Source organism: Schistocerca piceifrons, chromosome 3 (genome assembly GCF_021461385.2).
Source record: "Schistocerca piceifrons isolate TAMUIC-IGC-003096 chromosome 3, iqSchPice1.1, whole genome shotgun sequence".
In the NCBI taxonomy this organism is placed as follows: domain Eukaryota; kingdom Metazoa; phylum Arthropoda; class Insecta; order Orthoptera; family Acrididae; genus Schistocerca; species Schistocerca piceifrons.
The window spans coordinates 637,860,419-637,884,485 of record NC_060140.1 but is presented as its reverse complement, the minus strand read 5'-3'; the positions used below and the strand labels follow the sequence as shown (position 1 = coordinate 637,884,485).

Sequence of the window (24,067 nt, the reverse complement as noted above, 5' to 3'; positions counted from 1 at the left end):
TAAAATTCGCTCCTGGTTAGGAACTCGTAGATGGCACAAAAGCGGTTACTTCTCTGTTGCTGCGTCTGTCTCGGTCGGCTACTGCTGTCTGACTGGGGAATTTTGTGGCGAGTGGAAGTGTTTAAACTCAGAAGAGTTATCCTGGAGCCACTCTGTAGCAATTATGGACGTGTGGGGTGTCACACTGTCTTGTTGGAATTGCCCAAGTCCGTCGGAATGCACTATGGACATGAATGGATGCAGGGGATCATACAGGATGTTTACGTACGTGCAACCTGTCAAAGTCGTTGCTAGTCGTATCAGGGGTCCCATATCACTCGAACTACACACGCCCCACACTGTTACTGAGCCTCCATCAGCTTGAACAGTCCCCTGCTTACGTGCAGGGACCGGCCGCTGTGGCAGAGCGGTTCTAGGCACTTCAGCCAGGAACCACGCGGCTGATATGGTCGCAGGTTCGAATCCTGAATCGGGCATGGATGCGTGTGATGTCCTTAGGGTAGTTAGGTTTAAGTAGTTCTAAGTCTAGGGGACTTATGACCTCAGATGTTAAGTGCCATAGTGCTTAGAGCCATTTGAACCATTTTTGGACATGCAGGGTTCATGGGTTCATGAGACTGTCTTCATAACCGTACACATCCATCCACTCGATAGAATTTGAAACGAGACTCGTCCGACCAGGCAACATGTTTCCGTTCATCAACAGTCCATTGTCAGTGTCGACGGGACATGGCGAGGCGTAAAGCGTTGTGTTGTGCAGTTATCAAGGATACAAGAGTGGGCCTTCGTCTCCGAAAGCCCATCTCGATGATGTTTCGTTGAATGGTTCCTACGCTGACGCTTGTTGATGGCCCAGGATTGAAATCTGCAGCAATTTGAAGAAGGGTTGCACTTCTGTCACGCTGAACGATTCTCTTCAGTTGTCGTTGGTCCCATTCTTGCAGCGTCTTTTTTCGGCCACAGCGATGTCGGAGATTTGATGTTTTACCGGATTCCTGATATTCACGGTACAATCGTGAAACGGTCGTACATCTAAAATCCCCACTTCATCGCTATCTCGGGGATGCGATGTCCCATTGCTCGTGCACCGACTGTAACACCACGTTTAAACTCACTTAAATATTCATAACCTAACACTGTAGCATTAATAACCGATCTAACAACTGAGACAGACACTTGTTTATATAGGCGTTGCTGACAGCAGCGCCGTATCGTGCCTGTTTACATATGTCTGTATTTGAACATGCATGCCTGTACCAGTTTCTTTGGCGCTTCACTGTATACATTTGGCGATCCATTTAACCTAAAATAATTACATTATATACAGCTTTTAATTCATACAGTAATTTGGTAGAAACTAATAAATATAGTAAACACAACCTTTCTTTGTGACTTCGTAGGATTTCCCCGCGTAATAAGTCTCGAAAGTCTCCTCGGGTTTGGTGTCAGGTTCTAAAATCAACTCAGTCCAATATTCCGGTGATCGAACTCTTCGCCATCTTCAGGAGAACGCTGCTTCTCATTTCTCAGCGGGACTCATCGGAAGAAGGAGCGTTCACCTGAAGATGGCGAACAGTTGGTCGCCGAAATATTCAGTCGAGCTAATTTTAGGATTTGGCAGCAAACCCGAAGAGACTTTCAAAACCTTTCTTTGTTTTTTAATTCATCCATAATATTTTTAGAGATGATACAATCTCAACTCTGTAGGGGTCACCCCGTCCTTGGCAGTAAATATCTATTGTTTAAAGGGTTAAGACCAAAGATCCTGTGTGGCATGAGCAGACACTATAAAACGGGTATAGATATTAATTAATTTATTTGAATTTTCTCATTTGGCGAGAACTGAAGGGCTATCTGTTTAATGGTTAAAAACCATTCAAGAGCCAAGATCGCATAAAATAATGTTTTTATTTAAGACAACGGGTTTCAACAGACTATGCTGTCATCTTCAGGTGTTAAATTCTTTTGTTGTAAGACATGTTCGTTTTACATTGACCTCACGCACTTGACATCTCGTGCGCGAGGTCAGCGTAAAATGTACGTTTCACAGCAAAAGATTTTAAGATCTGGAGATGATAGCATTGTATGTTGAAACCGGTTGTCTAAAATAAAAACAAAAATATTTTATGCGATCTTGGCTGTTGAATGGTTTTTAACTTCATTTGTTTCTCTGAATACGTCTAGTCGCTGTATTTTCTGCAGTGCTGGTAGCTTATGGTTGAAGGCGCGCCTCGTCGGAAGCTCTGCTCGGAGGGGCGGTGACCATGGTGCGTGTGTGTTGTACCTCACTGCCGTTCTGCGAGTATTCTTTCCTTCTCTGGTCGCTGCCCGTTTTGTCCTAGCAGATGGACAGCTTGTCTCTGCCTTGAGGTCGTGCTGAATGCTGATCACGGCCCGTCAATTTGGCAGGCTGTCTGACCTATGCTGGAATGAGGTTGGTATGCCCCCAGACTATCTGGTAGTGGTGGCTAGTACTGTAGGCTGGTTTCTGTCATCTGTGGCTACAGATCGGTGGTCATCTCGTATGTTGGCAGGAGTTTGATCGGTACTGGAACAGTCTCACACTCAATATAGTTACACTAATCAGAGACTGCAGTGCAAACGATATGAACGCGACTGATCCTAGTGATCGACTCGCTCTGACCTAGTGAGGAGGGGTACTTATGGCTCTGAGCACTGTGGGACTTAACATCTGTGGTCATCAGTCCCCTAGAACTTAGAACTACTTAAACCTAATTAACCTAAGGACAACACACACATCCATGCCAGAGGCAGGATTCGAACCTGCGATCGTAGCAGTCGCGCGTCTCCGGACTGAGCGCCTAGAACCGCGAGACCACCGCGGTCGGCGAGGGGTATTTATGGCACTGATGAAAGGCTCTGGCTTATGAATCTATCCTGCCCTTTACAAGTTGTCAGCATTCTTCGTACTGCTACATTTGCTCAACTACCTCGTAGACTAGTGGATTAAATGAAATACATTATAGTAAGAAAACAATTTTTTTTTCCTTTGTTGTATTTCAAAGCCCCATCTGGGGCGGGCTGGCAGCAGCATATGCGTTACGCTTCAGCCGAAAGACATTAATTATACAATACTAGAAATTTAAAATTACAAAGGAGAAAATATGGCGAACAGAAATATAGAAATAGGGGGAACATAATTGGAGATAACAGACAAAAAGGGGGCGACTGTAAAATGGAGATAAAAACCTTAAAAAAGTATTGTACACAAAAAACCTTACATTGGGACAATTAAAAGATCACAATGCGAAGTATGGCTGGAGCATAAAAGTAGTGATAGACGATGTAGCACATAACGATCACCAACTGTAACACTATGTCCAAGTCCAGCATACAATTAAAATCACAGCTCTGGATGCACAGGAGAACAGCACCAAACACAACCTGACGTAGCACACTGATGATGATGAGCAAACACTGGATCTGCCAGGGGCATGGAGATGAGGGAGAAGGGAAGAAGAAAGGGCGGGAAGGAGGGGTGGAGAGGGGGGAAGACGGGTGGGGGCTCGTCGAAGAAGAGGGTTGAGGAAGATAGGACGTGGGAGGGACACAATAGATGAGGGGGTGCAGGGATTCAGGGGGCGAAAGGAGGAAAATCCGCTCTGAGGGAAGGAGCGGAGAGGAGAAGGGGGAGGGGGCCTGGGGAGGGTAAGAAAACGACTTTATCACGTCTGTAAATAAAAACTCAACGTTAATCATAAAAATATTAAGTATTAAGAATATGTAATTTTGTGAATAAACATTTAGTTGTGAAACAGCAACACTGCTACCAGACATAATAAAATAACTATCCGAAGCCAGAAAGGAGAAAAGATGAGGCTGGACAGTGTTTCAAGGAAAGAAAAATTACTCAGTTAGATGACAAAGCTCACTTACACACATGACCCAACGCTCTGGCTAGTTGGTTTCGCGACAGTTCCTAGTCGTCCCAACAGATGGCTGAAGCATTGCCCCACCTGTGTAGTAGCTTATCTATGTACTCTTGCTTCCCTGGTGAGCCACTCCGTGCCATGCTCTTGCTTGTGGCGGTCACCTCTGCCCTGTCCAGTCCCGTGGCATTCGGGGACGCAACACGAGACATAATTTTTCACCTGTTGTTCTGTATTACGCCTCTCGCCCACTCGGCGGATTAGTGTCGAGGTCCGGCGTGCCAGCCAGCCTGTGGATGGTTTTTTAAGGCGGTTTTCCTTCTACCTCGGCTAATGCGGGCTGGTTCCCCTTATTCTGCCTCAGTTCCACTATGTCGGCAATTGATGTGCAAACACTGTCTCCACATACGTGTACATCATAATTACTCTACCACGCATACATTTGGGATTACACCCGTCTGGTGTGACACTCTTCTGGGTGGGGGGTGGGGGTGGGGGGAGGGGGAATGTCCATTGGAGGCCGACCGCACAATAGCCCTGGGTTTGGTGTGGGCCGGCGGTGGGGTGGGAGGACTGCTGTGGCCCTTTGTGGGCTTGTGAACCACTGAGGGTTACGGCGGAACAAAGCCTCTCCATCGTTTCTAGGTCCCTGCTTTAACACACAATACACACAGTTATGCCTCTCCATCTACATAAGTTCTGTTTCCTTTCTTCTGTCCCCAATTGCCAATGTCCTGTGATGTTGCTGATGGTTTTGACTACAACTAGCCCGACTGCACATAGAATTCTAAGGTATTTCTTATTAGTATCCACTGCGTTATGCTTACAAGCAAATGTGAAGAAAAAATTCCTTAGCATTATCTCTTGCTTGTTTTCAGTAACGTTACACCTGATGATGGGCATCTGTTAGTCGGAAACTGGTAGCGATATTGGAGAAATCAGACTGTTAAAACCAAAGTAGGTAGTCTCCATATTTGATAAGATATACAGTTGCGGATGTTTATTCAAAAGGATTACTTGCAGAATTAAGTGAGACGATGCTGAGGCCATTGGATTAGGAATGGAGGCACAAAGAGAAGTAAATGAGGTTCACTAGTTGGGCAACAAAATAACTGACGATGGTTGAAGTAGAGAGGATACAAAATGCAAATTAGCAGTAGTTTTTTCTGAAGGAACTGGTCTGAAGTGTGTGGAAGTATAACACGGATGATACACAGTTCTGACAAGATGAGAACAAAGTTTTCTGAAATGTGTCCCTACAGGAAAACGCTAAAGATTAAATGAGTAGGTCGAATAATTAATGAGGAGGTACCAAACCGAAATGGGGAAATAGAAATTAAGGGCACAACTTGATTAAGGAAAGGGTTTGATTGATAAACATATACTAGGCATCAAGAAATCGGCATTCCTGTAAAGATGGGGAAACATGCCGGGTAAAATATGTGGAAGGAGACCAAAGACTGAATACAGTAATCAGTTTCAAATGAATCTGGTTTGCAGTAGTTATGTAGAGGTGAAGAGGCTTGTAAATGACAGACTGTTTATAAAAAAAAATTCGTGGCTATCCATCTATTGCAGTTTTCTATTAACCCAGCTCCTCTTTTCCCTCCCCTGCCCCCCACCCCCAAACTGCTGATTTTCTCAGTCTCCCTCTCTCTGTCGGTCTCCTCCTCCCCCTCTCTCTGCCCGTCTCCTCTTCACACTCCCTCTATCCATCCCATCTTTCCCTTCCTCTCTCTCCATCTCCTCCTTCCTCACATTCTCTGTCGATCTCCTCCTTCTCGCTCTCTCTGTCGATATCCTCCTCCACCTTCTCTCCGCCGGCCGCGGTGGCCGAGCGTTTCTAGGCGCTCAGCCCGGAACCGCGTGACTGCTACGGTCGCAGGGTCGAATCCTGCCTCGGGCATGGACGTGTGTGATGTCCTTATGTTAGTTAGGTTTAAGTAGTTCTACGTTCTCCACAGATGTTATGTCCCATAGTGCTCAGAGCCATTTGAACCATTTTTGAACCTTCTGTCCTCTCCCTCTCGCTGCCCGTCTCCTCCTCTCCCTCTCGCTTTTCATCTTCTCCTCTCCTGTCTCTATCTCCTCCTCTCTTTCTCTGCCTGTCTCCTCCTCTCCCTGTCCATTTCTTCCCCTCTGTTTGCCCATTTTCTCCTTCCCCTCCGTTTCCCTGCCTATTTCCTCCTCCTCCTCCTCCTCGTTTGTGTACATCTTCTCCTCCCCCCATCTCTCTGCTCATATCCACAGTCTGTGTTCTTATCCCTCTCTGTGTCTGCCGATCTCCTCCTCCCCCTTCTCTCCCCACGTTATCACCCCCACAGCAATAGGACGCTGATAGTTCTTTTGCTGAAATTGTACCATGAGCGTAGCATGTAGTCTTTACCCGCGATTTTGTCCCCGTACACACCTGTCAAATGTATTTGACATGTATCCAAAGTATTTCTCGCGTATATGTACACACATTTCACCTGTATCTCTAGCAAATTATGTCCTGCAGTTTTGTTTTAATATTTATGATATCAATATCATCCTACAATGATATTATGTTGCAGGTGCCTACAGTGTATATGTGGCTACTGTCTGCAGTATGTGTTGTGAATAGAGTTAGTAGTAAAAAAGTAAGAAATGAGAACGTAATGCATGGTGCGGCAGTTTTTCAGTATTTGTCACAATGTCTTCTGAACTATGTGTCGCACAATGATATATTTTCGTAGTCACATTTAACGATGTGTGTGGACATTGTCTGCGAAATGTGTTGCGAATATATTTTGTGGGAAGTAAGTAATTAATTTAAACGTCATTCTTGATGTGGCAGTATTTCACATATCTCACTTTTTACGACGTTGTACCTCCTGAATTATGGGTCATACAATGCTAATATTTTGGAGTATATTCAGTGGTACATGCAAATACCGTCTGCAAAATGTGTCACGAATACAGTTAGTAGTAAAGAAGTAATAAAACGTCATGTTTCATCCGGGGTTAATGCATGTACAGCGAAAATGGAGTAAGCGGAAAACTTTTTATTATTAGTGTAGGTTGTAAGCGGGCAAAAGTTTTGTAAAGATTTAATATAATTTATAAAGTTTGTTGCCAGTCACTAAGTGTTCTCATTCTTGAATACTGGATGAATAAAGTAAGGGTATTTGCACATGATGGGTTACAGCTGCTTTTCACCTCTACCCCTTTGATATGTAGGAATATGTAAGGTAGCCTATATGTTAATTCAGGGTATAAGCTAGCTCTGTTCCAGATTTCATCCAAATCAATCTAGCAGTTTTAGCGTTAAGGAGTAAACACACACACACGCACACACACAAACAAATTTTAACGTTATAGTACAGTATATAAGATTTTATGAATATTTACTCTGGTCGTAATTTTGATTTGCCGGATCAAACATTTTTGACAACTACATGTTCTCCTCAACTACCGAAATGCTAGTTTGTCTTAAGTTGCACAGATTTGTGTACTACCCCTGCCTGAGTGGAGCGACGCGCGGCCCCTGCCGCTGCCTGCAGGTGGTTCCCCGAGTCCCCTCGCTGGTTGGCCTGCAGGGGCCGCGAGCAGGAGGCGCTGGCCGTGCTGCGGCGCATCGCCGCCACCAACGGCTCCGCGGTCGCCCCGTTCACCTCACGGGTGCTCCATGCCGTGGCGAAGAGCAAACGGGACCGGAAGGGCTTCCTCAGCATCTTCTCCAGCTGGAACCTTCTCCGAAACACAGTGGTGCTCATTATTGCCAGGTGCGGAAGAGGTGTCCTCGTGTGTGTTGTGTCTTCACTAGTACTCAGAGAGATCGTTAGGACAAACCTGTCTTCTCCATATTTACGTAATGTAGTATTATACACTGCCGGATAGTAGGAAGTCTTACACCATGAAGCACCATCTATACCATCTGATCAAAAATATCCCTATGGAATGCGGAAATGACCACCAGATGTCACGAGGGGAGGACACGCCGGCATAAAAGGAGGTGAGCAGTATTGGGCTCTTAGTAGAGATCAGTAACAGCAGAACGAGTCCACCAGGAGATAGTGGTGACCTCAAACGCCGACTAGTCATTCGATGTTACCTGAGTAACAAATCCATAAGGGAAATTTCAGCCGTTATACTGTTGGTGATGTGACTGTCAAGCGGAAACGCTAAGGAAAAAGCACACCTAAACCTAAGACAAGGCAGACTTCAAGTACTGTCGGACAGGGACCGTCAAAATTTGCAAAGGGTGATTATAAAAGTTAGCATGAAATCAAAGGAAGGAATCACTTCTGACTTCCAGAATGCTATCAACAGTACAGCAAGAACAGTGGCAGGAAATTAAAAAAAATGGTTCAAATGGCTCTGAGCACTATGGGACTTAACATCTATGGTCATCAGTCCCCTAGAACTTAAAACTACTTAAACTTAACTAACCTCAGGACATCACACAACACCCAGCCATCACGAGGCAGAGAAAATCCCTGAGACCGCCGGGAATCGAACCCGGGAACCCTGGTGTGGGAAGCGAGAACGCTACCGCACGACCACGAGATGCGGGCACAGGAAATTAAAAGAATGGGGTATAAATGTTGAGGAGCTCCTCTTAACCCGCACATCTCTATCCTCAATGCTAACCATATTTTGAGGAGATGAAAAGGACGATGTCTAGAGGGGGCTACAAATGAGTGATTTGGTGTGATGAACCACTCTGTACTGTGTCGCAAACCGATGCCCTTGACTTTGGCGAATGGCTGGAGGACGTTAGCTGTCATCATGTGTACTGCCAACAGAAAGCTTAGAAAGAGGTCTTTTTCGTGGTTAGAGTGTGATCGCCCATGTCGGCTTAAGAAACGCTTATTGCGAAAGGATATAATCACATTTTACAGCATTGTATAATGCGTACACTAGAACAGCAGTTTTCTAAGACGATTCTTAATTGAGTCCGCATGACAATGGAACCTCTCATAAACCAGTATTTCTGAGGCAATGGTCAATAACATTCATGAAATTGACTGGGATGCCCCTAGTCCCGACCTGAACCAAGTGGAACACCTATGTGATGAGTTAGAACGTCGACTTCAATCCAGACCACAGCGTTCAACATCACCACCTTCTTTGGTTTCAGCTCTTGAGGAAGAATGGATTGCCAGTCAGACACGTCAGTGAAAGTGTCTCCAGCAGCGTTCAAACTGTCATAAAGGCGAAAGGTGGACGCAACTCTTATTAATGTCAAAAATGGTTCAAATGGCTCTGAGCACTAAGGGACTTAATATCTATGGTCAGCAGTCCCCTAGAACTTAGAACTACTTAAACCTAACCAACCTACGGACATCACAGAACACCCATCCCTCACGAGGCAGAGAAAATCCCTGACCCCGCCGGGAATCGAACCCGGGAACCCGAGCGCGGGAAGCGAGAACGCTACCGCACGACCACGAGCTGCGAACTGTTATTAATGTCCCCTATATGGGTCGGATACTTTTGATCAGATAGTGTGTATTCATAAAACTTTGTGGAATGGTTCATCACGTAAGCTTTATTAAAATAGTAAAATTTCATTAATCTCAGAATAACATTCTTATATATGGAAGCAAACGGCCTCTGAATGATACCTTGAAAAATTTATTGCCGTCCCTGAAACACATGCTATGTCAGTTCTTAAAGACTGCTGCTAGCATTCTGGTAAAAAAGTATAACCCCCTCACACCCTTTGGCATCCCTGACGTGTTCTATGACTGACGAATCAGTCGACTGGCCGGGATAGGTGAACGACTTTCAAGACTTCGGTGGTGTGAACTACAGTATAAGATTTGTGTTATCCTGATTGGATTTGCCATTTCACGCCCTTGCCATGACAGGTATGGCAACGGCCGGCCGGAGTGGCCGTGCGGTTCTAGGCGCTACAGTCTGGAGCCGAGCGATCGCTACGGTCGCAGGTTCGAATCCTGCCTCGGGAATGGATGTGTGTGATGTCCATAGGTTAGTTAGGTTTAATTAGTTCTAAGTTATAGGCGACTGATGAAATGAAATGTGTGGCTAAGGCCCCCCGTCGGGTAGACCGTTCGCCTGGTGCAGGTCTTTCGATTTGACACCACTTCGGCGACCTGCGCGTCGATGGGGATGAAATGATGATGAGTAGGACAACACAATACCCAGTCCCTAGGCGGAGAAAATCTCCGACCCAGCCGGGAATCGAACCCGGGACCTGAGAATTGACATTCCGTCACGCTGACCACTCAGCTACCGGGGCCGGACAGGCGACTGATGACCTCAGAAGTTAAGTCGCATAGTGCTCAGAGCCATTTGAACCATTTTTTTATGGCAACGATGTTTACCATTATAACAACATACTCGCAAGCATTCAACATCCCTTCGACAGTTCGCAAATAGTATTGTTTCATCTTCAGTAGACCCTTCACACCACCTTTCCAGTTCCAGAGTTATGGCTCTCGAGACTCGCTAATTCTTGTGACTTCCCGCAACGTCGCATAGCGACACTATGGAGTCGATCTGACGACCACAAATAGAAGTGAGACTCTGAATATCACTCACTGTTCCAGATGATTCTGGCCATTGTCTGTGTTACAGTACTGTAGTAAACAAAGCATGGTAACTCGAGACTTCAACGCAGCCTCTGGTAACATGAGAGCTACTAGTATTTATGTCCAATTGGCTTCGAAATGGAAACCACGATGACATTAAAGAATGTTTTATCGGCAGCAGTTAGTTACAGCTTCCAAATACACTATGTGATCAAAAGTATCCGAACAGCCCCAAAAACGTACGTTTTTCATATTAGGTATATTGTGCTGCCACCTACTTCCAGGTACTCCATATCAGCGACTTCAGCAGTCATTTGACATCGTGAGAGAGCAGAATGGGGCGCTCCGCGGAACTCACCAACTTCGAACGTGGTCAGGTGATTGGGTGTCACTTGTGTCATACGTCTGTACGCGAGATTTCCATACTTCTAAACATCCCTAGGTCCACTGTTTCCGATGTGATAGTGAATTGGAAACGTGATGGGACACTGGTAGCACAAAAGCGTCCAGGCTGAACTAGTCTGTTGACTGACAGAGACCGCCGACATTTGAAGAGGGTCGTAATATGTTATAGGCAGACATCTTTTCAGACCTTCATACAAGAACTCCAAACTGCATCAGGGTCCACTGCAAGTACTATGACAGTTAGGCAAGAGGTAAGAAAACTCGGATTTCATGGTCGAGCGGCTGTCCATAAGCCACACATCACGCAGGTAAATGCCAAACGACGCCTCGCTTGGTGTAAGGAGCGTAAACATTTGACGATTAAACAGAGGAAAAACTTTGGGTGGAGTGATGAATCATGGTACACAAGTGGCGATCCGATGGCAGGCTGTGGGTATGGCGAACGCCCTGTGAACGTCATCTCCAGCGTGTGTAGTGCCATCAGTAAAATTCGGAGAGGGTGGTGTTATGGTGTGGCCGTGTTTCTCATCGAGGGGACTTGCACCCCTTGTTGTTTTGCGTGGCACTATCATAGCACAGGACAGCAGGTAATCTCTTGCTTCTCACTGTTGAAGAACAATACGGGGACGGTGACTGCAACTTTCAACACGATCGGGCACCTGTTCATAACGCACGGCCTATGGCGGAGTGCGTACACGACAATAACATCCCTGTAATGGACTGGCCTGCACAGAGTCCTGACCGGAATCCTATAGAACACCTTTGGGATGTTTTGGAACGTCGACTTCGTGACAGGCAGCTCTCCGTGAAGAATGGGCTGCCATTCCTCAAGAAATCTTCCAGCAGCTGGTCGAACGTATGCCTGCGAGAGTGGGAGCTGTCATCAAGGCTATGGGTGGGCCCACACCATATTGAATTCCAGCATTACCGATGGAGGCCGCCACGAACTTTTAAGTCATTTTCCGCCAGGTGTCCGGATACTTTTGATCACATAGTGTACTTTTTCTCAGTGCTCCGACTGTGACATCTGTCATAGCGTTTATCAACTATCCAAAACCTTCCTCATAAAAGGCAGCCCTTTGTGATTTCTGCCAATTCTCTACCATGATCTACAGCTCACTGTTTGTTCAAAAATGTTGTCTTCATAACCAGCGGTTCATGTAAATAGAGATGACTCAGGAGGAGCCAAGTACGGACTGCATAATGGGTGATCGAACACTTCCCAACTAAACCGCAGTGGGAGCGGCCCCATTGCTCCTATAGTGTGCGGTCGAAAATTGTCACGAAGAGGGAAATGTATGACAGTTACTTTATGTGGAAAGCATGAATTCAGGCGAGAACTCTCAGCAGACACTGGGTAGCACAGTGCAAAGCTTCATCGGATTATCAATGTGGTTTGCATTTAGCGACTGATCGTATATCAATAACAGCCCTCGTGTATTGCACACGGATCTAAGCGACACTACGCCTTTACTCTCTGCCCTTAATCAGCTATTGGCGCCCATGAATTTCTCTGACCCATCATCAAAATTCCACGATCTGCTCATGATGTAGTCCTTCTGGGAGGACCTTTACCGAAACTTCTTAAGACAATGTTGTCCTGAATCCGCCTTGTCACCAATCGTTCAGTAGTCATTACTCTACAGTCAACTTTGTGTATGGTTCAGAATGGTGCCCCACGTCCCCGATGTCAGTGACTGGATTCCCCCCTCAAATACACTACTGGCCATTAAAATTGCTACCCCAAGAAGAAATGCAGATGATAAACGGGTATTCATTGGGCAGATATATTATACTAGAACTGACATGTGATTACATTTTCACGCAATTTGGTGCATAGATACTGAGAAATCAGTACCCAAAACAACCACCTCTGGCCGTAATAACGCCCTTGATACACCTGGGCATTGATTCAAACAGAGCTTGGATGGCGTGTACAGGTACAGCTGTCCATGCAGCTTCAACACGATACCACAGATCATCAAGAGTAGTCACTGGCGTACTGTGACGAGCCAGTTGCTCGGCCACCATTGACCAGACGTTTTCAGTTGGTGAGAGATCTGGAGAATGTGCTGGCCAGGGCAGCAGTCGAACATTTTCTGTATCCAGAAAGGCTCGTACAGGACCTGCAACACGCAGTCGTGCATTATCCTGTTGAAATGTAGGGTTTCGCAGGGATCGCATGAATGGTAGAGCCACGGATCGTAACACATCTGAAATATAACGTCCACTGCTCAAAGTGCCGTCAATGCGAACAAGAGGTGACCGAGACGTCTAACCAATGGCAACCCATACCATCACGCCGGGTGATACGCAGTATGGAGACGACGAATACACGCTTCCAATGTGCGTTCACCGCGATGTCGCCGAACACGGATGCGACCATCATGATGCTGTGAACAGAACCTGGATTCATCCGAAAAAATGACGTTTTGCCATTCGTGCACCCAGGTTCGTCGTTGAGTACACCATCGCAGGCGCCCCTGTCTGTGATGCAGCGTTAAGCGTAACCGCAGCCATGGTCTCCGAGCTGATAGTCCATGCTGCTGAAAACGTCGTCGAACTGTTCGTGCATATGGTTGTTGTCTTGCAAATGTCGCCATCTGTTGACTCAGGGATCGAGACGTGGCTGCACGATCCGTTACAGCCATGCGGATAAGATTCCTGTCATCTCGACTCCTAGTGATACGAGGCCGTTGGGATCCAGCACGGCGTTCCGTATTACTCTCCTGAACTCACCGATTCCATGTTATGCTAAGAGTCATTGGATCTCGACCGACGCGAGCAGCAATGTCGCGACACGATAAACCGCAATCGCGATAGGCTACAATCCGTCCTTCATCAAAGTCGGAAACGTGATGGTACGCATTTCTCCTACTTACACTAGGCATCACAGCAACGTTTCACCAGGCAACGCCGGTCAACTGCTGTTTGTGTATGAGAAAACTGTTGGAAACTTTCTTCATGTGAGCACGTTGTAGGTGTCGCCACCGGCGCCAACCTCGTGTAAATGCTCTGAAAATCATTTGCATATCACAGCGTCATCTTCCTGTCGCGTCTGTAGCACGTCATCTTCGTGGTGTAGCAATTTTAATGGCCAGTAGTGTATTAAAGGCTGAGATAAGCTGTACATGCACGTCTTCATGGGATGCTGCGTTGCCATCTCGGAAAAGTACCAGTATCGTTATACTTACCCAACAGCCGCCATATATTCACACTGTTGTTCATCTGTAGGAAGGAATCAATTCTGTGCTGAAAATACTTAAAGTAACATCGACAAGGATGACAATACAATCAACACATTTCACAGGCATGAACAAATGGAGTATCAGTATGGAAGGGTTTGGTCGATATGCTGACAGTGCCATTCATTCTTGTTTCATCACTATATGTGATTTTAAGGCACGTTGTTTGCTTGAACACCATAGGATATCATCGTTTGTGTATCTTTGTAGTTTTTCTCGTTATAATGAACGATTTAAAATGTTTGCATTTTCAAGGAAGTGAAGTGTTTCCCCCTTGTCCGACTTCACGCGCTACTGGTGGCAGTCTGCCGCAGGAATACAATCTCATATCTCCTGTGAAGAGTGCCGTGTGGGAACCACTGTTTCAGCCGTAGTTTTATTAACACTTAATGATATCCGTCTCCGGGTCGCCAATCATAGCTCTGAACTAGCGAAGTCAAAGACTTCAGCAACTCAGTGCTTTACAGTGTGAAGCTGACAAAATTTTGGAAGTTGTGATCCTTCAGTTCCATAGTGGCCTAAGGGCGCAATACTTCAGCAGTCAGACACGTAGCTATCGTCAGGTGCGCAGACGAACTGATCTCCTGGCGGATACGGTCGACTTACGTCCTCTCCACGCCCGAGGGAGCTCGCTGGTGGCCGAGACACATAGCATGGCACTCTGCTAGGGCATCGTGAACGTAGACACTCACCTGCTCTGGTCGCCAGCTCTTGTTCGGTGTGTGTCGTCTGAACAATTTGACCCTACGCTGTTTCCCAAGCTTTGGACAGACTACAGCCACAGTTCCGGTTTGTGAAATTGTACCTAGTCAGTATTTCGACGGTCTTTTTAACGACACTGTTCCAGTGTTTCAGAGTTTGTGGTAAAATTCTGATGCATTCATATTCCGTTGCATGAGTCTCAGACGATTAGTACTATGTGACTGTCGACTTGTTAGGATATATTATACGAATGTGTCGCTGGTGTTCTCGGCATCGATCTTTGATGGTGCACACTTTTCGTCGAATACATATCGTATGCATTGATACAGAATCTAGTATACCCTGGATTTCCATAAGCCGACGTTGGAATTTGATAAGCAAAATTTTTGAGTAATTTATAGAAGGAACTCTTGTTCTCAGATTGCTCATTACAGAGTAATGATGTTAAAGCGAATTATTAGGTATCATACTCCAGTTACCCAACTCCACACTATTAATCACGGACCTTTCCAAGATGGGATGGTTTGCAGGCCTCAATGATACAATGGCCATACTGTAGCTGCAACCAAAATGGGGAGGTGTCTTTGGAAAGGCTGGACAGTCTATGATTCCTGAAGAAAGGCAGCTGCCTTTTCAATAATGTAGGGTCACCATGATGTTTAATTGAGTGATGGGGGTCTTATAAGATTAGTCAACATGCCATTACTATGTTTGTTCTGTAAACGTCTGAAAGCAAGGCCGCATGGGATTAGCCGAGCGGTCTAGGCGCTGCAGTCATGGACTGTGCGGCTGGTCCCGGCGGAGGCTCGAGTCCTCCCTCGGGCATGGGTGTGTGTGTTTGTCCTTAGGATAATTTAGGTTAAGTAGTGTGTAAGCTTGGGGATTGATGACCTTAACAGTTAAGTCCCATAAGATTTCACACATATTTGAACATTTCTTTTTTTGAAAGAAAGGGAAGACCGATGGCATGCAGCTCTTCTGTATCGATTCATAATGATGTCATCCTCTCGGGCAACGTATTTTGGAGGTAAAATAGCCTCTCAATTGTATCTCTAGATGAGAAGTACTCTGTATGACGTCGTCATAAGGGAAGAAAATCTGATGTTCTTTGTGTGCGGAATGTTAGATTCCTTAAGCGGACAAGTAGGTTAGAGAATATAAGAGAAAAAGGAAAGTTTAGTAGTGTATCAAGAATAGTTTTTGGTCCATGTCATAACTATCACGAGAGTTCGTAGACCAGTAATTCTCTCACCCACTCAAGATCACCCTCAAGGTCACCCCCAAAATTTCACCTTCTCCTCCTTCTCCACCCCTCCTCCTTATTCCTCCATGTTCTTCCTGTCCTGCTCTTCTCCTCCCTTGTATGCGAATGTCTACGTGTTCTTTAAACGAGATACAAATACTGCTGCTGCTCTGCCAGAAAAAATTCGCAGCTATGTGCCCTATAATTACTATTTACTTAAAAAATTACACTAGAGCAGGTAGCGTCCTCAATCCTGAAGCAGGCAGCATCTGCTCTGGTTGCATGGTGCAAACAGAACTATCGGTTCGCTGTCATGAGTTATGACAGCGAACCGATAGTTCTGTATTGACAAGTTACTCTGTAACTGCAATATATGATCTGAAGATGGGCAGCTAGCCTGAAACCGGTCACTGAAAATAAAAAATAGCGACTAAAGACTGAAATGCCATATTTTTATTTAATGAGCGATCGCGGAAATCCCATTAAGACAAACATGTCTAGTTTTGAGAAACAAGATGTTCTTAAAGAGATAGGTAGCCTCTCAGAAACTAAAACGATTTGCACATATGTAAATTACACGAATGCTCTTCGGAAAGTAAGCTCCAGTTAGGTGTAAAAAGGAAATCGAGTGACAATCTGTTGAAGCTTTAGACAGATACGTTGGGCAGTGTGTCTAGCATGCCCATCGATCGCGTCAAGTCGCTCTTTTTAGTTCTGAGGGCACAGTAAACACGTAAATATCTTTAAATAGGTAGTGTCTTCCGCCAAGTATGAGCGCCTCATGCGAGTTTCGCCTGATGTCAAGCGGCACAAATAACATAACTGTCAAGCGTTTCCTTCTGCATGACGGTTCTCAGCTGTACTCTGCAGGGGCAATGAAGATCCTCCTGCAGTGTTTTCGATGGAAAATTTCTGATCACTTAAAATACAGCCCGTCATTGGCTCCCCTGAGTCTCATCTCTGCTCACATGAACCGCTGGCTCTATTCAACATTTTGAATAGACAACGAGCTGCAGACAAGTCCAGAGAATAGGCGGAAGGCACAGGTGGCTGTATTCTATGACGAGGGTATTGGAAAGTTGGTACTAGGTGCATTCAAGCTCTAAGGCCTCCGATTTTTTTTCTAATTAACTACTCACCCGAAATCTATGAAACTGACGTTACTTCTCGACGTAATCGCCCTGCAGACTTACACGTTTTTCACAACGCTGACGCAATGATTCCATGGCAGCGGCGAAGGCTTCTTTAGGAGTCTGTTTTGATCACTGGAAAATCGCTGAGGCAATAGCAGCACGGCTGGTGAATGTGCGGCCACGGAGAGTGTCTTTCATTGTTGGAAAAAGCCAAAAATCACTAGGAGCCAGGTCAGGTGAGTAGGGAGCATGAGGAATCACTTCAAAGTTGTATATCACGAAGAAACTGTTGCGTAACGTTAGCTCGATGTGCGGGTGCGTTGTCTTGGTGAAACAGCACACGCGCAGCCCTTCCCGGACGTTTTTGTTGCAGTGCAGGAAGGAATTTGTTCTTAAAAACATTTTCGTAGGATGCACATGTTACCGTAGTGCCCTTTGAAACGCATTGGGTAAGGATTACGCCCTCGCTGTCCCAGAAGATGGACACCATCATTTTTTCAGCACTGGCGGTTACCCGAAATTTTTTTGGTGGCGGTGAATCTGTGTGCTTCCATTGAGCTGACTGGCGCTTTGTTTCTGGATTGAAAAATGCCATCCACGTCTCATCCATTGTCACAACCGACGAAAAGAAAGTCCCATTCATGCTGTCGTTGCGCGTCAACATTGCTTGGCAACATGCCACACGGGCAGCCGTGTGGTCGTCCGTCAGCATTCGTGGCACCCACCTAGATGACACTTTTCGCATTTTCAGGTTGTCATGCAGGATTGTGTGCACAGAACCCACAGAAATGCCAACTCTGGAGGCGATCTGTTCAACAGTCATTCGGCGATCCCCCAAAACAATTCTCTCCACTTTCTCGACCATATCATCAGACCGACTTGCGCGAGCCCGAGGTTGTTTCGGTTTGTTGTCACACGATGTTCTGCCTTCATTAAACTGTCGCACCCACGAACGCACTTTCGACACATCCATAACTCCATCACCACATGTCTTCTTCAACTGTCGATGAATTTCAATTGGTTTCACACCACGCAAATTCAGAAAACGAATGATTGCACGCTGTTCAAGTAAGGAAAACGTCGTCATTTTAAGTATTTAAAACAGTTCTCATTCTCGCCACTGGCGGTAAAATTCCATCTGCCGTACGGTGTTGCCATCTCTGGGACGTATTGACTATGATCGCGGCCTCATTTTAAATCAATGCGCATGTTTCTATCTCTTTCCAGCCCGGAGAAAAAAAATCGGAGGCCTTAGAACTTGAATGCACCTCGTACAACGCTACGACAAGTGTCTAAGTCGGAGCGGCGACTACGTAGTGAAGTAGCTGGAAGTTGTAGTAATTGTTAAAATAAAACATTGTTGATTTTCAAAGTGGTTTCCGTTTCGCCACTGATCGGACTTTATTTTCCGAAGGACCCGCTTAGCAAAAACTTTGGACATAAAATTACTGAGACAAAACCCAAAATGAAAAGGTACTTGTAATCAATTGGAAGTAATAGAGTCAAAATTGTTAAAAATGAAGAGGAGGGAGCAATATAGGGGAGAACGATTCCAGAGATAAAGAAGAAACTTTAGGCGAGGGAGACGACTATGGCGACGACGATGCTGATGATAATGCTTTAACAAAATCTCAGTTGGGAAAAATTATAAACTATTTCATGAAGAAGTAGAGGCATTTTGTAGCCACTAGCTGCATTCTTGCCGAACTTGTCATGGGTGTAACTTGGCATGGGTGTTCTGCTCGTCGGTACATCTGTAGTGTCTTCATGAGGATATACTGGGAAAATATAAAAAAATTATTAAAAGTTTCCCCAGTCTGCTCCAATCCATGGCAAGGCAGGCTTGAGCACAGTATCGAAAGCGGAATGGCAAACCGGCAGGAGAGCCGATACCATTGCCACACATCACTTGACTGAGATGTAAGAATCGCAAATCTAGGAAAATGGCATCCCTGTGGAAAGAATGTAACGGTATTCTGACAGCACTGCAACGTGCTGTAACAACATATACCTTGCACATGAACATCTTTCAGCTTTCTGATATTGCAGAAAAGTACCAAGCTAAAGAGCTGAAAGCCTCAGTTGGGACAGCAATGTGCGGTGAAGACTGCTTACAAACCTAGAAATGAGGCCGTATTTGGTCTTGCTCAGAAAGACATAACGTCATTGTCTCCGACAGACAGCTATGAATACTTGGGCTCCCGAGCTACTCCGTCTTCCAGTTGCAGTGAACCGGCATTGAGGTAGAACCTGTGATGTACTGACTACCATTCATCAGATGACTAGTACCTTCGAAGCCACAACCAGCCTGGTATGATGCACTTAGCTGCTTGAGCGATCAATCTCACACCACTGACTCGAAGACTTGCAGTCTCCTACCACCGGCTCGCTGGGGCCGAAGTGATGGTGCTTGATGAGGCATCGAGCTGTCGCTATACTTGTGAGGGGCACTAGCTGCTGCTGGCCCTAACTCGCATCTCTGAGTGGTCACTGGCGTCCATGGCTTTACTCTGGTGGAGAGGACATGCCATAATTCTGCACCATTTCTGTCCCACGCAAAGCTGCTAGAAGCTGAATCGGAAACATCCTACAAGTTTGTCGAGTTTGCCCTGTTGAAAACCGCGAGATACTGCTGAGCTGTATGCGTCAGCACACTCCACTCTGCATGCTGCATCCACAGCCAGCTTTGTGGCTGCCACAGAGCGGACAACTCAAATCATTATTTTCCTAAACTGCATTAGTACTAGTATTTAGTTTCAGGTAATTCATATTGTGGCGCTGTCTTAATTTTATGATAAAACATGAAATATCACAACTGTCTACGTAATATACAGGTAAATGATTTTAATTAATTGTAACAATTGTAATGAAGGTTGTGCTGTCAAGTGTCGTTCGTTACCACTGGTTAAATGTGCATGTGAAGTTTCAGTTGGAGTGAGATTGTCGCATATCACTGCTAGTGACCTCTACGGAGTTTATGAGACTATTAAGGGTAGTGCAGCCCTTCAGTTTGCTGCGTTTGAGTGTAACGAATTCACACTTATGCTCATACAAGGTTTGTCATTTTTTATGGGTGAGAAGGAATGATGCACATTTAGTAACTCACATGTACTTTGATGTGAACTGTATGATTACACTTACACCTAAGGTATGTAAGAGAACAAAAGAAGACAAATTCAATTCAGATCAATTATAATGCTTTAAGTAATGTTTACTTTGCATGTACAATGATGGAGGTACATTATAATTTTGCCTTTGTTAACACTTAAAAAGCCGGACGAAGTGGTCGTGCGGTTCTAGGCGCTGCAGTCTGGAACCGCGAGACCGCTACGGTCGCAGGTTCAAATCCTGCCTCGGGCATGGATGTGTGTGCAGTCCTTAGGTTATTTAGGTTTAACTAGTTCTAAGTTCTATGGGACTAATGACCTCAGAAGTTGAGTCCCATAGTGCTCAGAGCCATTTGAACTATTTTGAACACTACAAACTCATTTGTAGGCATGGTAAAAAGAAGGATGTCATAATCTGAAACTGCTCACCACAAAGAAGGGACTGTTGTCTCACCTCTGAGGAATATTGATGCAAAATAAAAATTTTAGTAACCAAAATTGCTTGTCCTATCCTGTTGAATCACCCAGACCAAGATGGGATATTACCTGCAAACACTACGGAGAAAAGGAAAGATGAAGAAGAATGGGAAGTTAGTAAAGAAGACGTGAAAATCGCAATCAAAGGATTCAGAAACAACAAAGCGCCAGGGGAGGACGGAATAACATCAGAGTTAATCAGGGAGGGAGGTGAGAGCTTACACTTACAGATATATAAACTGATCCAGTTGATATGGGGGAAGGAGACACTGCCAGAAGAATGGAAATTGGCTATAATACGTCCAATATACAAGAAGGGAAGCAAAGTGGAATGCGGTAACTAAAGAGGAATCAGCTTGTTGAATGTAGCGTAAAAGTATGTAATGTAATAAGGTGCTGTACATCTTTATCCTCAGTAAACTGCAACCATTCGTAGAGAACAACATGCAGGAGTACCAAGCTGGCTTTCGACCAAACCGATCGACAATAGATCACATTTTCACACTAAGATAATTGTTTGAAAATCATTTGGTATATGATAAAGATATCTACAGCCTGTTCGTCGATTTTCAACGAGCATATGACAGCATCCACAGGAATAGCCTATACAATGCAATGCGGGACTTCAGAATCCCTGAGAAGCTAGTGAGAATGGTGCAAGCTTATATGGAAGGGCCAAAGTTTCCGAGGAGCCCCATCAGAAACATTCCAGATTGAGACAGGCCTCAGACAAGGGGATGCTCTCTCATGTGTTCTGTTCAATGTCATCTTAGAGAAAGTAATAAAAGAGTGTAGGCAACAGGAGTGGGCTGGAGTAGAGATGGACGGTAACTTCAATTGTCTCGCATATGCAGATGACATAGTACCATTAAGTGAATCAAATCACGAGTTGAAAGAAATGTACCAGAAAATGGACAATTAGGAACAGGAGGTAGGACTCAAAGTGAATCGAGACAAAACAGAGTTCACGCAATTAGGAAGAAGACAAGAGCAGGTAAAATTTATTGAGATAGATGGCAAGAGGTTCAATAGAGTAGATCAGTTCAAATACTTGGGATCTTGGTTTACCACGGACAACAACATAAAAATGGACATCAAGGAAAGAATAGCAGTGGGAACGAAATGCATGCAATCCCTCAGACAGGCGCCTGGCTCTAAATCGATCTCAGTGAACACTGAGATGAAAATCTACAGCACAGTGATATGCCCAGCAGTAATGTACGGTTGAGAAACATGTAGCATGACTAAGCGACAAAGGGAAAAACTATTAATATTTGAAAGAAGAGTAATGAGGAAGATATGGGGACCAGTTTTAGATAACGGAGAGTGGAGGAGGAGGAAAAACGAGGAAATCTGCCTTCTGATGCGACAACCAACTATCCTACAGAAGATAGAGAGCAATAGAATACAATGGGTGGGCCATGTAGCCCGTATGCCAGATGGAAGACAGGCGAAGATGGCACTAGCGAGGAAACCAAACACCAAACGTCCCATTGGGCGACCAAAGCAGCGCTGGATGGACGACTTGGCAAAGGAACTAGCAGCCCTGGGAATGGAAGACACCTGGAGGAACCGTGCACAATACAGGAAGGAATGGAGGCAGTTTGTGGAAACAGCACGTGGTCTGCAGGGCCTGTGACCGCTGGATATCTATCTGTCTATGTATCCTCCAACAGTAGGCTGGAACGTTTTGAAAACAATTCAATTATAAACAAAGCTAATTAACGTATGATTCGCTAAAGCTGTCCATCAGCACCCACAGCGGTTCATTATCCAGCATTCGCAAGGGTCACAGCCCATCGACCCTTATAGTGGGAATGCTGCATATGGTCGACACAGCCTCCACTGTAGAATCGCTGCTGTCATTCTCTAAGGGAGGTCTGCATATCTCAGTTGATGGTGTTACAATATCTTCGAGTTGCGAATTGACTTGTGAAAATTTACTGTGTGGCATAACTGAACCATTATCACGTCCCCCAGACTTACAATTGTTATGGATGTCTGGTTTTAGTTTCTGCTACAAAACGTACGATGACCAGCTTTCGTTTGAAAATAGTTCCCCAATAACTCTTTTGAGAGCGCCTCAGCATTCAGGTTGTATCCTTGACGCATTATTTCCTAACTTCTGTGATGGTGCAGAAACAGACTTTTGCATGTATTATCTCGACGATCTCATTGGGAAAATCGTTCCATATTCCCCAAAATAATAAATAATCTGCAGTACATGTTTGGCAAAAATGGAGACCTTACTGACGGAGATGCCCATACTTCAGCATCACTCGTGCGAAACTCGGGTTGTCCAATTCACAGTTCGTATGCTGCGAACTATGGATGAAGGGCAATACGCACATGACAAATTTCCGGAAGGCATTTGACACAGTGCCCCATTGCAGGCTGGTCAGAAACAGTATTACTAGTATCCTGCTTGACACAATCAATTTGTTAATATCTGTGCATAACGTTCGAAAACGATATGAAATGGAACCAGCGTGTGAGAACCATGGTAGGAAAGGTGAACGGTTGCGGCGGCGCGGTTCCTTCCGTCCCTTTACCACGGACCTGCACCTACCTGTGAACATTGTCTCAGCATGTCATCAGTAGGGAAGCCGAGCGAAACCTACTGTACTTCGACGTGAACCAGGCTGCAATTAAAGTCACAAAATCTATGTTTCGGGGGGAAGTTTTCACACGAAATGTAAGGTTGGAAATTTTGTGCTTAATATATATATTCTGAAACTTAGGTAACAAGTATCACTGCCAAGCCCGTGTTAGTCTCAACACAGTCATTCACAATCTCTTTCACTCACGTTAACAAGTTTATGGTGTTGCATTTCCCGAAAACGTAATAGCTACAAAAATGCGTATTGTTTTTGGTTGAGAATGCTCGCCAAACATTAAGTCTGTCGGTACCTAATGCAGTCACAGTTTTTAGCCACCGACCTGCTCAATACGCCACGCGGAATTTATATATTTTCTCGTCACAAAATTCACATAAAAATTCCGAAATTTCTACACACCCATCGGAATAACTATGCCGTCACTTTAGCACACTTTTGCTGTTAAACACTGCTAGGTCCGGCAACTTATCATTTCCATCGGAACTACTACTACCCGCGTCCGAAATGTTTTATGGCTAGGCTCCGCCTCTTCCCTAGGATACTCTAAGTCTTCTCTACCAGGAGAGAAAGGCGCGCGAAGAATACTGCTCTACCATTGGTCAATTTACTCAACAGCCAATAGCAAAACAACATTCTCCCGCGTCAGTCCGCGCTTTTCATCAATAACCAATCGCAAAATAGTAAACCTAACGACTACACTTCTTTACCGACGTAAGTACCTAATAT

The 24,067-nt window shown here is 45.1% G+C and overlaps 1 protein-coding gene across 1 annotated transcript in view; it reads left to right on the top strand.

The window, feature by feature from the left end:
- Window positions 1-24,067, top strand: part of LOC124788912 (solute carrier family 22 member 3-like) — a 76,748-nt gene that overhangs the window by 7,442 nt on the left and 45,239 nt on the right. The window contains exon 2 of the mRNA XM_047256194.1: window positions 7,415-7,636. Within this exon, the coding sequence (XP_047112150.1) occupies window positions 7,415-7,636 (222 nt within the window). The remainder of the gene's footprint in view (window positions 1-7,414; window positions 7,637-24,067) is intronic.